This window comes from Apiospora hydei (genome assembly GCF_038363865.1).
Source record: "Apiospora hydei strain CBS 114990 chromosome Unknown utg000004l_segment0_segment0, whole genome shotgun sequence".
NCBI classification, from domain to species: domain Eukaryota; kingdom Fungi; phylum Ascomycota; class Sordariomycetes; order Amphisphaeriales; family Apiosporaceae; genus Apiospora; species Apiospora hydei.
The window spans coordinates 2,552,648-2,570,296 of NW_027117363.1; the positions used below are offsets into that span (position 1 = coordinate 2,552,648).

The 17,649-nt window shown below is 54.0% G+C and overlaps 4 protein-coding genes across 4 annotated transcripts; 1 reads left to right on the forward strand and 3 right to left on the reverse strand.

Moving 5' to 3' along the window:
• Positions 1–502: 502 nt before the first annotated feature.
• On the reverse strand, positions 503–856 carry PG997_003304 (uncharacterized protein; the record flags this gene model as incomplete). Its single annotated transcript, XM_066807619.1, has 1 exon — positions 503–856. The coding sequence occupies one exon, from the start codon at positions 854–856 to the stop codon at positions 503–505; it is 354 nt and encodes a 117-aa protein (XP_066671237.1).
• A 3,409-nt stretch (positions 857–4,265) lies between these two features.
• Positions 4,266–6,134, forward strand: PG997_003305 (major facilitator superfamily domain-containing protein; the record flags this gene model as incomplete). The annotated part of the gene is made up of 5 exons (XM_066807620.1): positions 4,266–4,757; positions 4,865–5,060; positions 5,151–5,407; positions 5,476–5,601; positions 5,658–6,134. 5 exons carry the CDS (start codon positions 4,266–4,268, stop codon positions 6,132–6,134), a joined length of 1,548 nt encoding a protein of 515 aa, XP_066671238.1.
• A 494-nt stretch (positions 6,135–6,628) lies between these two features.
• PG997_003306 (ABC transporter) lies at positions 6,629–11,065 on the reverse strand (the record flags this gene model as incomplete). The annotated part of the gene is made up of 8 exons (XM_066807621.1): positions 6,629–6,655; positions 6,799–8,739; positions 8,795–9,273; positions 9,333–10,383; positions 10,449–10,503; positions 10,567–10,654; positions 10,729–10,834; positions 10,907–11,065. The coding sequence occupies 8 exons, from the start codon at positions 11,063–11,065 to the stop codon at positions 6,629–6,631; spliced, it is 3,906 nt and encodes a 1,301-aa protein (XP_066671239.1).
• Positions 11,066–12,194: 1,129 nt separating this feature from the next.
• Positions 12,195–14,061, reverse strand: PG997_003307 (glucose-6-phosphate 1-dehydrogenase; the record flags this gene model as incomplete). The annotated part of the gene is made up of 5 exons (XM_066807622.1): positions 12,195–13,250; positions 13,316–13,660; positions 13,732–13,752; positions 13,811–13,883; positions 14,039–14,061. 5 exons carry the CDS (start codon positions 14,059–14,061, stop codon positions 12,195–12,197), a joined length of 1,518 nt encoding a protein of 505 aa, XP_066671240.1.
• Positions 14,062–17,649: the final 3,588 nt, after the last annotated feature.

Genomic DNA, 17,649 nt, shown 5'->3' on the forward strand with positions numbered 1-17,649 from the left:
CCGGCTACTGACGTAACGCTATATAGGCCACCGATCATGCCCGAGTAGATGGGACGCTTGGCTAGGGGGACGCTGTGCGCCAGAATGATGAGCGATCCAGACATCAATCCAGCTGAGCCAAGTCCGGCCACGGCGCGCCCGACGATGAGGGTGACGGAGTTTTGAGCCACTCCGCAAATCAAGCTCCCGATCTCAAAGACGATGATGGCAGTCAAGTAAACCAATTTGACACTGAAAAAGGTATAAAACTTGCCGAATAACAGCTGTAAAGCCGAGGCAGTAAGAAGGTATGCTGGAACACAAGATGTATGAGCGACTACGTGGAATAGCCTGATGGGTGCTTGCATAAGAGATGGACTCACCACTTCCATACCAGCCAACGTCAGGTAAGCTGTGAAACTGATCGGTGATTTTGGGTATCGCCGTCGCGATGATGGCGTTGCTGCGATGTCCATCTGGTTAAAGGGTGTTTCGGGGTGTATTGATGATGGTCTCAGGAAACTTACTCAAGAGCCATCAGGAACACAGCCAGGCATACTGCTAGCATAATGAGACTAAGCTTGACGCCACTTGGATATTCGGTGCCATCTTCCCTGAGATTGGCCTTCTTCGCGTCCACCTTCTCAGACTCTGTCGGTTGGGTGGCCGTCTCCGGCCATTGGGTCGCGGATTCCATGTTATGGGTCAGGCTTCCGGTCTCAGCAGGGTCGCTGTCACCGGACTCATATGTCGCCTCCGGGTCCTTGTCCTTGTCCTTCTCCTTCCCCTTGAATCCATCCCCGGGAGTCGGGCTGTTCAAGGGAGTGAGTGCCACCGATGAACCATGCGGCGCATGGTGTGGTTTGTGCAGTGGCATGATGAAGTGGGTAATTATTCCTTCACTTCTAGGATCTGTCGCCAATATTCGAAGAGAAGCAGCAGGGCCTCTTGACGTTTAGGTCACGGGTCGTATAATTTGTGGCTAAGAAGGAGCGAGATCGAAAAGATCTCTTGGCCCGGTCAGGCCAGCATACCCTACCTATTAAGAAGAACAGAGGTCTGCTTGGGGTGTATGCTGCCTACATGTAAGTAGGGTCTTGCTTTTCGGCACGTGGGAAGCCCGTATCCCAGCGTCTGGCTCAAGTAAGACGGGCTCATCATGCCCGACGAACACCACACGATTGTGTGGCTTGATCTCAAAAAGGAACATGGCGGACGGGTCAATAATGGCCTGGTTGACTCAGAAAGCCAATGTCGGAATGTTGGTAGAGCCCGGCAGTCCGTATCATATACAAGATGGTGGCGAGGTGAATCACAGTTGGTGGCGTCTCATGCATGAGATGACGCCCATGTCTCACTGGCTAAGTGGAAATCAAGACTTTCCATCATCCCTCATAATGCTTGCGCTTTTCTGATGAAGGCAAAATAAACATTGTTGCAGTCACCTCGAACCTAAGAGTACGGTTGGGACATTATATCCGCTCAGGACTTGTCAGTCAGTGCACCTGCCCATCTTCGAATCTGAAGGTTGTCGATACCGAATCTGCGTATCAGGTACGTACGCGTAGCGGTCAATGACAAAACATCTGTCAGCAGCTTATGAGCTCTCAAAATCTAAATGACGACCAAGAATTTGAGAACCCATAGAAGATGGTGTATACATCTACCTTCTGGGTTGTCCAGTCGCGGAACGGTTCAATGGCCAAGATAAGACTGTTGAAGTTGCTTTTCCTGCCGAACCCTTTCTTGTCCGAGCCGTTGCACCTGCCGTTGTTGTTATACTGGCCAACGGCTGCGCACCGATGTGCCTACCAGACCGCTTGAAACTGGCAGCAACTGTAACCCAATCCCGACAGTGAAAACTGCTCAATTGCATGGCCAGTCAATCTCCAGAAACACCCATAGACATCAATCAGTCTAATCCAGCGGACCTTTCGGATCTCGCTCACCAAGGCACTTTGAGTCAAGATGCGACCAGATTATCCTATGCAGTATCTCGATGTCAAACGAGCACGCTGCACCCCAACGTGGTTTCCGACCTTGGCATGAACAGCCAAAGCTGCAAGACACGATAGATATTGTGGCCTCTCGTACTTCAAGGTTTGAGACTGAGATCAGGGGCAACAGTAGTAGTACCTTAAGTGCCCTACTCTTGCGTCTTGTTCCTGCAGAAATCCCGGCCAGGAAGACCTAGCTCTGTCCAATGGTCAGTTACATATATCCAATCAGTACTTATGCTGACAAAGTACAAGCTGGCGGTGTTCGCTGCCGGTGCGCATCTGATCTGCACGCGTCACTATGAGACCATTTCAGCCTTTCGATGCGTATGTGGCTTGTTTTGTTGTCTTGGCTGGTGTCTTCAAAGGGACGAAAACCGCATCGGCCACACTCGCCGAAATGTTTCGTCAACTCACGCCTGTCAGCTCTGGCATCTGGCCGGCGTAGCTTGGCGAGCACCCCGAATATGTCGAGCCGTACGATGATGCTTTGCTTTTCACAGCTATTAGCACATCTCTATTCTGTACACGATATAATTATCGTGTTGTTAAGGTGGAAAAGGTCTTCTCTTTAAGAGCAAGTTTGCATATTTGTACGGTCACATATCCGCAAAAGGACAATCTGTCAAGCCTCGATCGTTGGAGAGAAGCACTCGGTTTGTTGAGAAGGGCAACAGAGATCTAGCGAGTTTCTTCTTTGAATGAGGTCAAACACCCCAAAACAGAGTTGGCTAAGCACCATGCAGTGCCATCCTGGTGGGCCGGTATGCTGGAAGACCCTAACCGCATGGAGAATCGGATTCCATCAAGTCGGTCAGTCATTGAGAAGGCTGGAGTCGTGCATGGATGGCGACGGCTTGCGCGACCATGCCGCACGACTACTCGTAAAAAGAAGAGTATGGATAAATGCTTTCCCTTTAGCTTGTTTCCCCGGACAATATATTTAAGCCCAAACCCAGCCCTCTGCTCAGCAACAGATAGATAGATTCATTGTTTCAACCACGGGGTTTGAGGGAGCTTCAATACCATGTTGAATTGCATAGGATAATACTGCATTACATATAGCATCGTCATACCACCTCTCGCCTTTACTCGCCATTCTTGCTTTAGGTAGCTCCGACAGCGCAAGTGGGCCTTGGAAGACTTGGAGCAGCGGAGTTGGCTGAGTGTGTGACTTCTTTGCAAGCTTGTTGGGAGTGGAACTGCTTCACGAGAACATCGTCCCATTTGCTCTCGAAGCCTGCAACTTCTTCCAATCGGCCCTTAGCAACACAACAAGTCACGAGGAAGAAATCGAATCCGCTCAATAGGGAAAAGATACCTGTTCCAGCATGGCGTCACCTGTCTGTAACACACCAATACACGGCAGCCGGTCGGTCGGTCATACAAAGAAGCCCTCTCAGCTTAGATTGATTTGATGCGCATAACCAGCCTCGAGATCGTCGCGCTCTCCTCGCGCTTTTCATCGCTGATGTTGGTCGGTCGGCAGTCCGACCCGGGACATGTCGGGGGTAAGGGGAAGAACAAGGCAGGCCGGGGGAGCCAAGCAAGTGTCAAGTGTGGTGCGCTCTTCGCCCAGAATTTCCCCATACCCCAGCCAACATGGCCCCTCTACTATTTTAGCCCATGTCTTCTCCAGCAAATATTCCCGTAATGAGATCCATTATTGTAGCGGGCCCGGGCGGGCACCACCGACGATGGATTTTTTTTCTCTTTTTTCTCGCTCTTCCCACCCAAAGTCGTTCGTCGCGTAACGGATGATTGGAGAGGCAAGGGTGCCAAGACGCCGAGGAAGGGCCTGAAGGAGGGTCTGCCTGCCCGTCGCTGATTGGGAGATTCGAGATTTCCTGACGGGGCCTCATACCGCGGCTCATGCTGCCGCCCCACGGCAGCTGGACCTCCCTGACCTCCCCCGCGAGTTGAGGACGTCTTCCTTGACGGCGGAGGCTTCATTGTGGGAGCCAAGGCGGGGGAGCACCAACATGGGCAGGGCAGCAGGGCAGCACAGGGTGGTACCGAGCTATTAGTTCTTGCTCCGTCCTTGGACTACCCGGCTAGCCTCCAAACTCCGTCATAGGCTCATAGCCCATGCCTGTTGCTTTTCTGGCTATTTCCTCCCTTATATAAAGAATGACCCTACCCACCCCCGGATTGCGACCGTCCCAGCCGGTTCCTCTCTGTGTGTGATCTTCCCACATACATAAGTCCTGACCGAGAGTCTCACATACATGCTCGTTCCTAGACGAGCACCTCTCTCCCTCCTCCTCCTCCCAACTGCAGCACTCCACCATGGCGGACGATGAGATCTCTCAGGCTGCCCCGCTGCCCAACCCGAGCCACAAGCGGAGGGAGGAGCAGCTGGAGCAGATGCCCGTCGTGGACCCCAACCTGCCCTTCGCACACGCCCGCATGATGGACCCGGCTCATCGGGTACGCGTCGAGAAGTCGCTCAAGCGTAAGCTCGACGCCCGCTGCGGCCTGTTCGTAATCATCTATATCATGAACTACCTGGACCGGAACAACATCGCGGCCGCGCGACTCAAGGGTCTGCAGGACGATCTCAAACTGGACGATGCGCAATACTCGACTTGTCTGTCCATCTTGTATGTCGGCTACATTCTGATGCAGGTGCCGAGCAACATGTTCATCAACCGCATTTCGCGGCCGTCCTTGTATCTATCCGCCGTCATGCTCCTGTGGGGACTGATATCGACTCTGTCCGGAGTTGCCAACAACTTCACCGACATGGTCGTGATTCGGTTCTTCCTCGGTTTCGTCGAGGTATGTCTTGCCATCGACCCACGCGCACTTTCTCTGACATGGTCAACTTTGAGAGGGCCGCATTGAGAAAGACACCGAGTAAAGTGCTAACCGCTAGCGAGATATAGGCTGCTTTCCTCCCCGGAGCTTTGATGATTCTGTCGAAATGGTATACGCGCAGAGAGCTGACGACACGTAATGCCATCCTCTTCTGCGGAAACCTCATTTCCAATGCCTTCTCGGCCCTTGTCGGTGCCGGTGTACTGTCAAACATGGAAGGTGCACTGGGACACGCCGCATGGCGATGGCTCTTCTGGATCGAAGGTATGTTTGTCGCAATATTTAAGAGTCTTCGCATCGATAACTATGGGTTTCGATTATATGGCACCCTTGACTGACTCCGTCCTTGCTCAGGGGGTATTACCATGCTGGTCGCCATCACCGCCGGGTTTGTTCTGCCAGATCTCCCGCACAACACCCGTGGCTTCACGGCCGAAGAGCTTGATATCGCCCAGCTCCGCATGATCGAGGATGTGGGCGAGAAGGACGAGGACGCCGAGGACCAGGGCGCCTTTGGCGGTCTCTTCATGGCGCTGAAGGACTACAAGATGTACCTCATGAGTCTGACCTTCACCGCCTACGTCGTGGGCCTCTCGTTCAACGCCTTCTTCGTAAGTGCTAACCACCTGTTGCCTCGACCGATAACGGTCTGTGCATAACATACTAACCATGTGTAAAGCCGACTCTTACCAAGACACTTGGCTACAGCTATGTGCCGACCCTTCTCATGAGCGCTCCTCCATGGGTCTTCTCATGTATTGTGTCATTGTTCGTTGCGCATCACTCCGATAGTACCGGCGAGAAGGTAAGCCTACCCTGACTCTTTTACCTGTCCCACGGAGAGTGCTGACCGTAACCCAGTTCTGGCACATCACCGGCCCCATCTGCGGCGGCCTCATCGGCTTCATCATCAGTATGTCGACCAACAACGTGGTGGCACGCTACATCGCCCTCTTCCTGCAAGCGTCTTCGTACGCCGGCTTCATCGTCTTCTACTCGTGGATCAGCTCGTCGTTCCCGCGCCCACCAGCCAAGCGCGCCGTCGCCCTGGCCTTCATCAACGCCTTCTCGCAGCTCGGCAACATTGCGGGCTCCTATGTCTGGTCGCTGTCCGATAACGGCTACCGCAAGAGTTACGGCATCGTCACCGCCATGTTCGGTATCACCATTGCCGGCTGCTTCGGCTTCCGCCTCATCCTCGGCCGCCTCAACAAGCGCCTCGAGCTCGCCGAGCGGTCCGGTGCTGCCACGCACCAGGACGCCGCTACGCAGCAAGAGATCATCGAGAGCGAGGACGAGGCACTGAGGATGCGCAAGGGGTTCAGGTATTTGATCTAAGTGGAAGGGAAACTATATCGCTACATATACATATATACCATCACACAAATATCATGAATTATTACGGCTTACGAGCACATTACATTCAAATTAGCCACGATATCCATGGTAAATGCCAATCAGCAATCTATCACTCGCCACATTTCTAAATCTCGGTGCCCCTTTTCAGGATCTCGCCACTGGGGAAAATGCAGTTCGATGATAATTATATCATTTTAAGTAATGATGTTCATGCAAGTGAAAATGGCAGCGATTGAAACCCGTTGAGAAGCCAACAGTGGCGAGACCCGCCGATATAGGTCCGTTAGGAGAAGTGGCAACAAAACGAAATGATATACAGAACGACAAGCAAAGTAGGGTATCGCTTTCCAGCAGTTACATACGCCCGTCCCTCCAATCGTATAAAAATCCCGTAACTCGGTAACTGTATCCCCGTTGGTAATATCCAAGAAGATTTGCTATGTTTGTTGGTATATATACACCCTGACCCGGTTTTATCGATCAAGAGCTTGGCTTTGGCACTGCAAAGTAAAATGTCAGCTACGTTACCAAAAAGGTCACCGTGGTCGCAAGCTGGGAAGAAAACAATGGGTGGAGAGAGAGAAAGAAAGAAAGAAAGGAGATGCATGAGAAAACCTAGAGAAGGGGGGGCCGTTGTACTTACCATATTCCAATAAACCCCCTTCTTCCGCAACAGCTCCGCATGGTTCCCCTGCTCGAGCACCTTGCCCTCGCCCAGGACGAAAATAACGTCGGCATTCTGGACCGTGGCGAGGCGGTGCGCGACGACGACCATGGTGCGGCCCGAGGCGGCGCGCTCAAAGGCGCGCTGGACGAGCTTCTCGCTCTCCGAGTCGAGGCTGCTGGTGGCCTCGTCGAGCAGCAGGACGTCCGGGCGGCGGATGAGGGCGCGCGCGATGCTGAGGCGCTGCTTCTGCCCGCCCGAGAGCGAGACGCCCTTGCTTCCGACCTCGGTGTTGTAGCCGTCGGGCAGCGAGGCGATGAAGTCGTGGATGCTGGCGTCGCGGCAGGCGGCGTGCAGGACCGCGTCGGTGATGGCGTCGGCGTCGACGCCCAGGAGGATGTTCTCGCGCAGCGTGCCTTGGAAGATGTTGGGTTCCTGGGCTACCAGCGATAGGTGCTTGCGGTACTCGTAGATGTTGAGGCTGGCGATGTCGACGCCGTTGGCCAGGACCTGGCCGCGCTCGGGGTCGTAGAAGCGCTCGAGGAGGGAGACGATGGAGGTCTTGCCGCAGCCCGAGGCGCCGACTAGCGCAGCGAACTGGCCCTTCTCGATGGTGATGTTGAGGCCCTTGAAGATGGATACGTTGCGGGTCGGGTACTTGAAGTAGACGTCCCTCAGCTCGATCTTGACGCCGCCCTCGGTGTCGGGGATGCTCCTCGACTTCTCCGTACCAGCGGGTGCAGCTCTATGAGCGTCTGTTTCTTGTGTGTGCCGGATGCTCAGGATCCGGTTGGCGGCAGCCGAAGCCTGCGCGGCGTTAGGTCCGAAACTGAACCCCTGGCCAGCGCCCTCCCCGCCCTGTATCGCAGCCATGTAACAGACGAAGAAGTTGACAGCCTGGTACTCCCGGGAGGCAAGTAGGTGCCCACCGTACCAGAAGATCAGGGCAGAGCAGCCCAGGCCCAAGCTATCCGACAGTGCGAAAATTAAGGTCGACCACCTGGCCTTCTTATACGCCTTTGCGACATGGCCATTGAGCAACTTATCGTACCGGGTCGTAATCGTCTCCTCCAGCGTCATGGAAGCCACGGTCCGGAACGCGCCGATGGCTTCGGCCGCAAACTTGGAGCTCTCGGCGAATACGGCCGCATTCATCTTCTCAAACTCGAGCTCGTACCGCAGCCGGAAGTAACCCGCCGCGATCCCCAGCGGCATCGTGACGAACATGGCCACGAGCGCCAGCTTCCAGCCGTACGCGTACGAAATGGCCAAGCAGCCGATGACCATAAAGACAGAATTGAACACCATGGCCATGTTCACTCCCAGCATCTCCTCGAGCTGTTTTGGGTCGCCGCCGACGCGCGCGGTCAGCGTGCCCGTCGAGTTGTCCTCGCCGTCGAAGAAGGCAATCTTCTGGTAGAGGAGGTTCTCAAAGTACTGCTTCCGGTACGTCGACGAGATGTGGGCCGCGAGCCACGTCGTTATGAAGAAGAGCAAGAAGTTGGAGAAGCCGACACCGATGGCGAGCACCGTCCACATGAGGGACCAAAACCTGCTTTCCGAGAGGAACTTGTCCATGTCGAAGACGTACTGGAAGACCACGATGATCTTGGCGAACAGGTAGGCCTGCATGGGTGAGGCCACCGCCGTGAACATGGAGATGATGACCGCGATAATGTACAGGGGGATCCGGCTGCGCTGCTCATAGAGCAGGCGTCCGAAGCTCCCGATGAACCCCTGCGGCTTGTACCCGGGGACATGCTGGTCATAATTGGGATCCACGGAAGCTGCGCTCTTCTCTCGGCTGAGGATGGCCGCGAGGTCTTCTTCTTCGGGCTCATCCGACTCACTCGAGTCGGTGGGATCACCCAGGGAAAGCTGCTGCGCGTGCACCAGCCCGTAGTATGCTCCCTTTTCGTTCTTCAGGAGACCGTCATGCGTGCCCCTGCTCCACGACCCTCCCCTTTTGCAGAACCACAATCGTGTCGGCTTTCTTAATAGTCGACAGTCTGTGGGCAATGGTGATGGTGGTGCGCCCCTGCGAGACCCTGTCCAGAGCCGCTTGGACGATGCGTTCACCCCTCACGTCAATGGCGGAGGTTGCCTCGTCGAGAATCAGAATCTTGGGCTTCTTGATGACAGCTCTCGCAATACTAATCCGCTGGCGCTGGCCTCCAGAAAGCTTCGCCCCGCCGTCTCCGACGATAGTGTTGTACCCATCCGGGAGCCGGTCGATGAACTCGTCCGCAAAGGACTCCTTGCACGCTTCAATGATGAGCTCACGTTTGCGCTCCTCGCTCTGGCCGTCCAGGGGAGACCCGATCAAGCCATATCCAACATTATTGTATATGGTGTCGTTGAAGAGGAACGGTTCCTGCTGCACCAAGCCAATCTGAGACCGCCACCAATTCGTGTCGATTTGATCGAGCTCGTAGCCGGCAGTCGAGATGAAACCTTTCAGTTCGACAGGGGGCCAGCGTCTTCCGCATTCTCCGCCAACGATGAAGGCAAGCTTTCTCCTTCTCCGTCCTTTTCGCCGGTTTTCTGCTTCTCTTTCTCCTCCTTTTTCTTCTTCTTGGCATCCTCCTTCTTGGGCTCGACGGCTTTCGCAATGATGTGTTGATCACGCAAAGTATACCACTTCTCGACCAGGCCGACCACGGTGCTCTTGCCCGATCCCGATGGCCCGACAATGGCCGTGAGCTTCCCGGCCTCGATCTTCAGATCAAGCCCATCCAAGACCTTGACGTGGGGCCGGCTCGGGTACGCGAAATCGACACCCTTGAACTCGATGTCGGAGGCGGCCGAGACATCCGGATCCCTCCGGTCGCCGCGCTGCGGCTTCGGCGCGTCGATGACGACGAAGAACTGGCACGCCGCGACCATGGCCTTGGAGATGGCCACGAGGGGCGTCGAGACCCGCTCGAGCGCGATGGTCATCATGAGGACGGAGAACACGACCGTCACGATGTCCCCGACGTCGCCGAGGCGGCCCTCGGCGAAGGACTTGGTCCCGTACCAGAACGCGATGGCGAAGCCAGCGTACATGCCGAGGAAGACGAAGCCGAACTGCGCCGCCAGCAGCGGCGACATGCGGCGGCCGTGCCGCTTGGCCGCGTCGGCCCACACGTCGAAGCGCTTCGCCATGCGCGTCTCGGCGCCGCAGGCGGCGATCATCCGGATGCTGCCGAAGGCTTCGCTGGCGATGGCGCTCGACTGGGTCTCGGCCTCGGTCTGCCGGGACTGCGCCTTGATGATGAAGGGCAGCAGGATGGCGACGGTCAGTAGGATGAACAGCACGACGGAAGCCGTCACGAGCGTGACCGCCCAGTTCGTTACGAAGGCAACGACGAGGGCGGTGACAATGGTGGACATGAACTCGATGAAGGTGCTCAGCTTCTCGCTGATGCCCAGCTGCAGCGTGTTGGCTGTAGTCGTGATGGTGCCCGCGGCTGCGCCAGGTGTCATCGAGTCGAGAACGTGGATGGTTTGACCAAATAGGCATCTCAGATAGTGTAGACGAATTGCAGCTGACATGCGGATTCCTATCATACGGACCGAGAACTAATATAGCCGTCAGTATACCAGGCCCTCTTTGTTGGGATGCTTGCTCTTGAGCCACGCCTTACCTTGCTTATATAGTGAAGCCCCCATCGAGCGATGAAGAGACCAAATATATAAAGGCTTTGCAGTATGTCAGCTCCCATCATTTCATTTCCGACATGCTCCATCCAGAACAGAACTCACGCTTGTTTGTTGACGATCTTTTCAAACTCGGATTGAGACTGAGCTGCACCGGGTGTGAAATAGCTATTGAAGCTGCCAACAAGTCTTCCTATTACTCCGCATTAGCAAAACCACCTGCAAACAGCATAACTTTAGTCCATCCAGGCTGGGGTGAAACAGTACCAAAGATGACGTTCATCAGCGGCATCGTGACACCGGTGCCGATGGCTGCCAATGCACCCAGGACCATCAATGGGAAGTCCCATTTCCTTGCATAGGTGAATATACGCTGGCAAACGTGTTAGTTCTCGTCTATCTCAATAACAACAACAAAGAGCAAGTGCAAGACGCGGGCGCTCACGATGTAGTCTTTGAACTTGGCTTCTCTTTCTGGTTTCAACTTGGCGTCCTGGGTAGCCTTCTCTTCATTGGTCAAACTTGTCGTTTCCATTGGTGCTTTTGTCTTTTCCGCAGCTCTCCCCGAGCGAGCGACGTCCGGCTCAGCTATGCTCGACTCCATCGTGTGTTACCTGCCTCCCTACTCGATCTTAGGGGGCTTCGAGTAGGTGGGGGTGCAAGATACCCTAGGCAGTCCAGGTAGACTTTCAAATGCCACGCCTCAAAGGATCAAGTCATGATCAGCGAGAAACAAGGCTAGACGGTGCTGAGTTAATCGAAGGCAGGACAGAAGGACTTTCTCTTTTTTTCTGCTTCGATGATGAATTGGAGCTCCTTTTGCGGCTCGCGATAGGTATTTAAGGTTATTGTTTCAACTATGTAGGTGCCTAGAGGGCGACAGGATGTTAGTGTTATAGCCCGGCGAACAGACGTAGACGCTATTTCCAGCCAGACAGTTGCCAAGACTTCTGCTAATCTCAACGCGTATTCGCATGCTACTACGAGGGCTATGGGTATGACTCCATGACGCTACATTGCGCCTGCATGTACATGTCGGCCTATAAGCCGCCTCCGATTCAGATTCCGTGCGCATCAAGGGCCCATCAGCTCACTGCAAGTATTGCATCCCTTGTAACACAATACTGGACTCTCGAGTTCGGCTGTGTCCTTTTCGGGAAATAAGAAGTAGCAATGTCGTTGTAACGCAGCTCGATCCGGGGTGATTGACCATTGAACGAACGGCCTACCGGAAGAAGAAGCCTTGTAAGACCAGGGTTCTTGCGGCGCAATATCAGTCCGTAGCCCGGCTAGCTTAGGCACTTGACACTCCAGGGAAATTGCGCACACTTGCGGTAACGTAGGTAGGTTAGGTATGCAACCTCGTTGACATCCATGTTGTTCAATCGGCTAGTTTCAAGTTTCATGTTCGAAGCGGCACACAATGCTCAAGAAGGAAACATTCCAGAAAGAATAGAAGAAGCAGAAACCGCCCTTTTCCCAGCCGCCAACCCCGGTTTTTGCTGCTGTGTCCTCCAGACATATTCACCGTGCATCACCATCAACAATTCAAACACTGGCCCAGCAATGACGGTGTTGCTTTCCTAGACTATATATATCTCTCTCTAAATAAACCTTGATTACTCCGTTCCCGTTTCATCTGCTTAGCGCCTGCCTGGTTAAAGTGTTGAAGAAACCGACGACCGCCAACCTCACTGCCTCGTTCCCCGCTCGCCCAAGTCGTTTGCCGACAATTACAGCCTGTTGGGAGGCGCGGCCGACGTCGTGGGCCATTGGTAGCCAGCAGCATCGCTGAACTTGTAGCCGTAGGATGCCGTGAAATCGTCAAGAACTGCAGGTCCTCTTGATCCGTATGGGTACTCCATGGGGATAATCTCCTTGTTGTCATCCAGATAATTCAACAGCGGCGTGAAGATTCTCCAGCTGGCATCCAGCTCGTCGTCGCGCACAAAGTTGGAGTGATCTCCCTTCAGGCAGTCGAGAATAAGAGACTCGTACGCCTCGGGGATCTTGAGGTCCGAGAATCGGCGTCGGTATGTCAGATCAAGCTCCGTCACAACTGTCTGCATGCTGAGACCGGGCAGCTTGGAGTTCATCTTAATGTAAACACTCTCGTTAGGCTGGATCCGCATCACGAGCTCGTTGCGCGGAATGTCCTTGAAGATTCCGCTGGTCACATCCTTGAACTGGATGCGGATCTCCGTCTTCTGCTCGTTCAAAGCCTTGCCTGCCTTCATGATGAAAGGCACGCCATCCCATCTCTCGTTCTTAATGTACGCAACGAGGGCGCAGAAGGTCGGGCATCGCGAATCCTGGGGTACGGTCTTGTCCTCCTTGTACGACGGCTTGCTCCCATCGAGTGACCTGCCATACTGTCCAATAATGACATTCTTAGGCTCAATGGCCGGCATGGCTCGGAGAACTCGGACCTTCTCGTCTCGGATGTCTTCGCTGGAGAAACTGATGGGTCGCTCCATAGCCAGCAGGGTCAACACCTGAAGCAGGTGGTTCTGCTGGACATCGCGAATGATGCCGAACTCGTCGAAGTATCCGCCACGGCCCTCGGTGCCGAAGGGCTCCTTGAACGTGATTTGGACATTGTCGATGTGCTGTCGGTTCCAGGTAGCGCCAAAGAACAGGTTTCCAAAACGCAGAATCAGGATGTTCTTCACCATCTCCTTGCCCAGGTAATGATCGATTCGGAACAGCTCATCCTCCTTCCAGTCGGGCTCTAGGGACTTCTGCAATTCGCGAGAGCTGTTGAGGTCCTTTCCAAATGGCTTCTCGACCTGCAGTGCACTAATATTAGCAATGGCCACATGCTGGGGGAGCTCGCCGGCACAGCAGAACGTACAATGACGCGAGCGCTGCCATTCTTAGGGTAGCAGCATCTCTTCAGGTGCTGAGAGACAATCGTGAACACGCTTGGCGGCAGGGCCATGTAAAACAGGCGGTGGTTGTGGGGCTTGCCCTTCTCAATGATCTGCAGGTGCTTGTCGAGGTTGTTGAAGGACTCGTCCTTATCGTACTGTCCCGAAACATATGTGCAGATGCTGCAGAAGTCCTCCAGCTGCTGCTCGAGATCCTTCGTAGGGGTCTTGATGTAGGACTTGACTCTCTTGATGAACTCGTCGTGGGGCATCTCTGTCCGGGCATATCCGATGATCTGGATATCCTTGGGGAGGAATTGGTTGCGGTACTGGAAGAGCGTTAGAAAGGGGTTCCGTATAGCCCGAGGCCATTATGGCAGCGATTTGGCAGAGGGCTTACAAGACCGAAGAGAGCCGGGAACTATGCAGTGTTAGCACTTTGCTTGCAGAGGCTAAGCAGAAGCCGCAGAGGTACTCACTGTCTTCTTCTTGGCGAGATCTCCGGAAGCGCCCAGGACCACGATGACCGTGTTGTCCTTGAGCTCCAAGGAGCTGTTACAGACTCAGTCAGCATATGCACGCGCAGTTGGGGGAGCATTGTTAGCAGGCGGGCGATGCGGTGCAAGATTGTTGCTGGCGATGCCACTCGCATCTGCCACCTTCATGATGAAATAGCGGGGTTTGGCGGGGGTCCTCTCTCGACTTACTCTTTGCCAGCAGAGCCGTCCATGTCGTCGACTTGTGCGAGGAAACCGTGCAGTGAGAGGGTGGAATGGGAATCAGGAGTGACGGGCTGGTGAGAAGTTATGACTGAGAGAAAATGTTTGTAAGAGCGTGTTTGTGACCGGCAGTGGACAAACTTGGGATGATTGGAGGTTTTCGTTCGTCGGAGGAGCAAGCAAGAGCAAGCTCTTGGTCTTTGGTCCTGGCCTGGTGCTGGGTCCTGGAATTGGGTCCCGTCCTTCGTTCCAGGCAAGGTTGCCTTAGCTCTCTGGTCCCAGCTCCTGCGTGTTGTGCTGGGTGGTGCTGTGGCTCGCTGGCCCGGTCGTCTCTGGCCCGGTCGGGCTTGCTTTGGGAGCAAGTGGGATTGATAATCGCTGTAGATGCTGGTTTTCGGGGTGGGGAGCTTACTCACGCCCCACTCTGGCCTGCTTCACGTCACTACCTAGGGCGATTGGCTTCGGTCTTTCTTCAGATTTTACCAACAGATCGCCCGGGATGCCAGATAGCTTGGTTGTTGTAGCGATGATGTAACCAGGTAGGTAGACGACAGAGATATCGGCCAGTCAGTCGCGCTATACTTCCTGGGAAGTTCTGTCGGTTCCAGTCCCTGAGGCCGTCGTGTCTCGTACTTATGCCTGCCCGGGTCCTTCGGATCAGCCGTACGAGTACTGTACTCGAGAGACTTTTTTGCTTTCAACAATCAACCCTGTGCTGGTCAAGGGGCCGCCTGCCTTGGTTGTAACTTGTACCGCCGAGAGAGACAACTCAGGCGAAGAAGCGGGAAGGCCAGGCCGGAAGTGTCGGTTGATTGGGGGGCCTTGGTCAAACGGGTCGCGGTGGGTATTTTGATGTCAGCCAGTTTTACTTTTCTGATCCAGCTTTCTTAAAGCCGACAAGAGCGGTATGCGAGTATGCTCCTGCAGGCCTTCGTGCTCGTTATAGAAGGTAGAAAAATCAAATCCCCGACCCCCCATGCGGTCCATATCTACTTATCTCCATCCATCATGTTGATGCTCGCTGTGTGCGAGCCTATGATTACTCATTCCCCGTCACCCAATTCCGTGGAGCTTCCCGTCGGCAATATGAAGTCTCCGACGAGGTCTCCGGCGGGGGTTTCCCGTTCATACGCTCCTTGTTCCTCCTCCTCCTCCTCCTCCTCCTCCTCCTCCTCCTCCTCCTCCTCCTCCTCCTCCTCCTACTATGCTGATCGGGCCTTGCCTGGCTACACCACTACCATCCTACGTGTGTCTCGGTCGCAAGCCAATTGTCTTCGGATGAGGTACTGGACACAGCCACGCAAATTTTAAACGGGGTTGTAGGCTGCACAGGTCGGAATAGAGTGGTTGAAACAGGCTTGCGTATCACGCAATGCGCAGTATACTTAGTATATATATGTAATTACATAAGCTATAATTTGATTCAATTGTGTATGTAGAGTGCTCTCCCCCTCTCTCCCTCTTTCTTGCCCTGTTACTTTCGTCGTCTTCTTATTCCGTACATCCAAGTCAGTATCTTGCCTCCAAGGTGCCATTGGCAACCAGCCAAGAAGCTGGCGCTTTCTCGCTGATGCTTCGCGTAGCGATCCAGATTCATCTAGGCACACACGAGCCGTGCGTTGGTTTCTGATTGGTCCGGTATGTTCTGCGCATGGATATAGCTCTGGTCGGCTCTCGAGGACCGACCCTGCGCGGGGTTCCCGACACCCACGAGTTTTGACACCTATGCTCCTTGGCTATCAATATAACCACGCCAATCAGCTCAGCGCCTAGATGAACGAGACATTGTATGCGCAATTGTCTGTTCGGCGTTAGCAAAAATGCCAGAGCAGCTGTATCGACAATTACCAAAGTGTCCGGATATCTACCTCCTACCTACTGCATCTTTGAAATAATGAGACCACGTGGATCCCCGACAAAAGAAATGTCCATGCCCGCTTTCGAGGATAGACTCTACCATCTTGCCGCCAACCATAGGATCGCGGTACTCGACAGCCCCAGCTCGTACCCATGGCTATGCCATGTAGCACCTCGTTATTTGATCCTCTCGTCAGCTTTGGGGTTCTCCGGTCTTCGGGTTCCATCGGCCACTGCGGTTGGGGGCCGAGCCAACGAGCACTTATGAATACCTGGGTAAGTAAGTGGGTATATAGTATATAGAATGAAGCTATATTTTATCTGATGGAATCCTGCAAGAGCTGAAATACAGTGCAAGATTCGGTCACATACAGCTACCCAGCTCCCGATCTGACCGGCGACTCTGCAAGGCTCGTTGATATATCCATGGACACTCTGATTTGTTTTTGCCACGCTTCACTGTCTGTTCTGCGACTCTAGCCTAAACTGCAACTACTCACCATATTCCCGTAACCCCCACCTCATCGATCCGAGTGTCGGCTTCTGTTTGTTCTAAGCGAGTTGGTCAATAGAAATAGGACGTTAGCTGGGCTTTCTGGCAGCTGGTTCGCGTAACGATCACGAATTCACCCTATTGACCAGCGTGCCAGATATGCGCACCTAAACCGTAATATTGTGTCGGGAGGGGGGGTGGGGGCGCTCTGGTTTAAATGCGTTGGGGGATATTGTTCTACTTTCTATGTTGCTCTGCGCAATTTTTCTATGGCTCGAAGTTGACATGACCGGAATCGCGGCAACACGAAATCGGCATTTGCTGCCAGGCTCACGAATCGCAAGACCACGCCCCTCGGCCAGAGTTACTACGTCCAAGTGCATGGCAATGAGGAAGGCAAGGACAAGCAATGCTGCTGGGAGAAAAGGGGATTAGCTTTGATGTCTTATGGCCCCTTCTATATAGAGTGGTGACCAGCCACCATTGCAAGGGCCGGAACGGTAGCCATGATGACTGGCCTGTCGGAAAGAAGGATGGCAGATGCAAGCAATCATTGCGAGTTGGCACGTTTACTGCCACTGTCCGCGACAGGTGAACCTCGCGCACTGATTACCGGAGCAAAGATCTACATGTGCTCGCCCAACATGGCATTGGCATTTGGTTACAGAACTCAGTCGGTGCTCGAGACCCCCTCAAGGTATCCTATCCAGGACAAATGACGGAATGGCAAAGACGGCGAGACCCAGCTCTACTGGACTTTGGCATCCATGGCAGTCGGCCTGCTCCGGTGGAAGATGCCTTCCTCACCGCGACAATACGCTGATAACAGGACTAAAGCTTGAACAAGCGCCTCCTTGGTGCCCTATACGGGCATGCAGGATACAATAAAGACAAGCGTGGCTCAAGATGGCTTGCAGGTGCAAGATTGATGGAAAGCACTATGCTGATGGTCGTTGTCGCAGGCATGGTGGCGGACGTCTTGTTGGTCGAGTCCATTACCGCACTGGCAGTATCTTCTGTCGCGTTACTGCCTTACAAGATGACGAAACCAAGCTCGTCTCCATGCCTTTTATTTCAACTTCAATACACAAGGAGCATGATGAAGAGCGACCATGCGTTCAAGGTCATAGAAGAAACATCGACTTGCGAGCGGGCGTGGGTGATATGTGTGGGCTCTTTTGCTAGATTAAGTTCAGAAAAATGGAAGCAGAAGCCAGTCTACCATTCGCCTGTTGAACAGAGTCGGGTT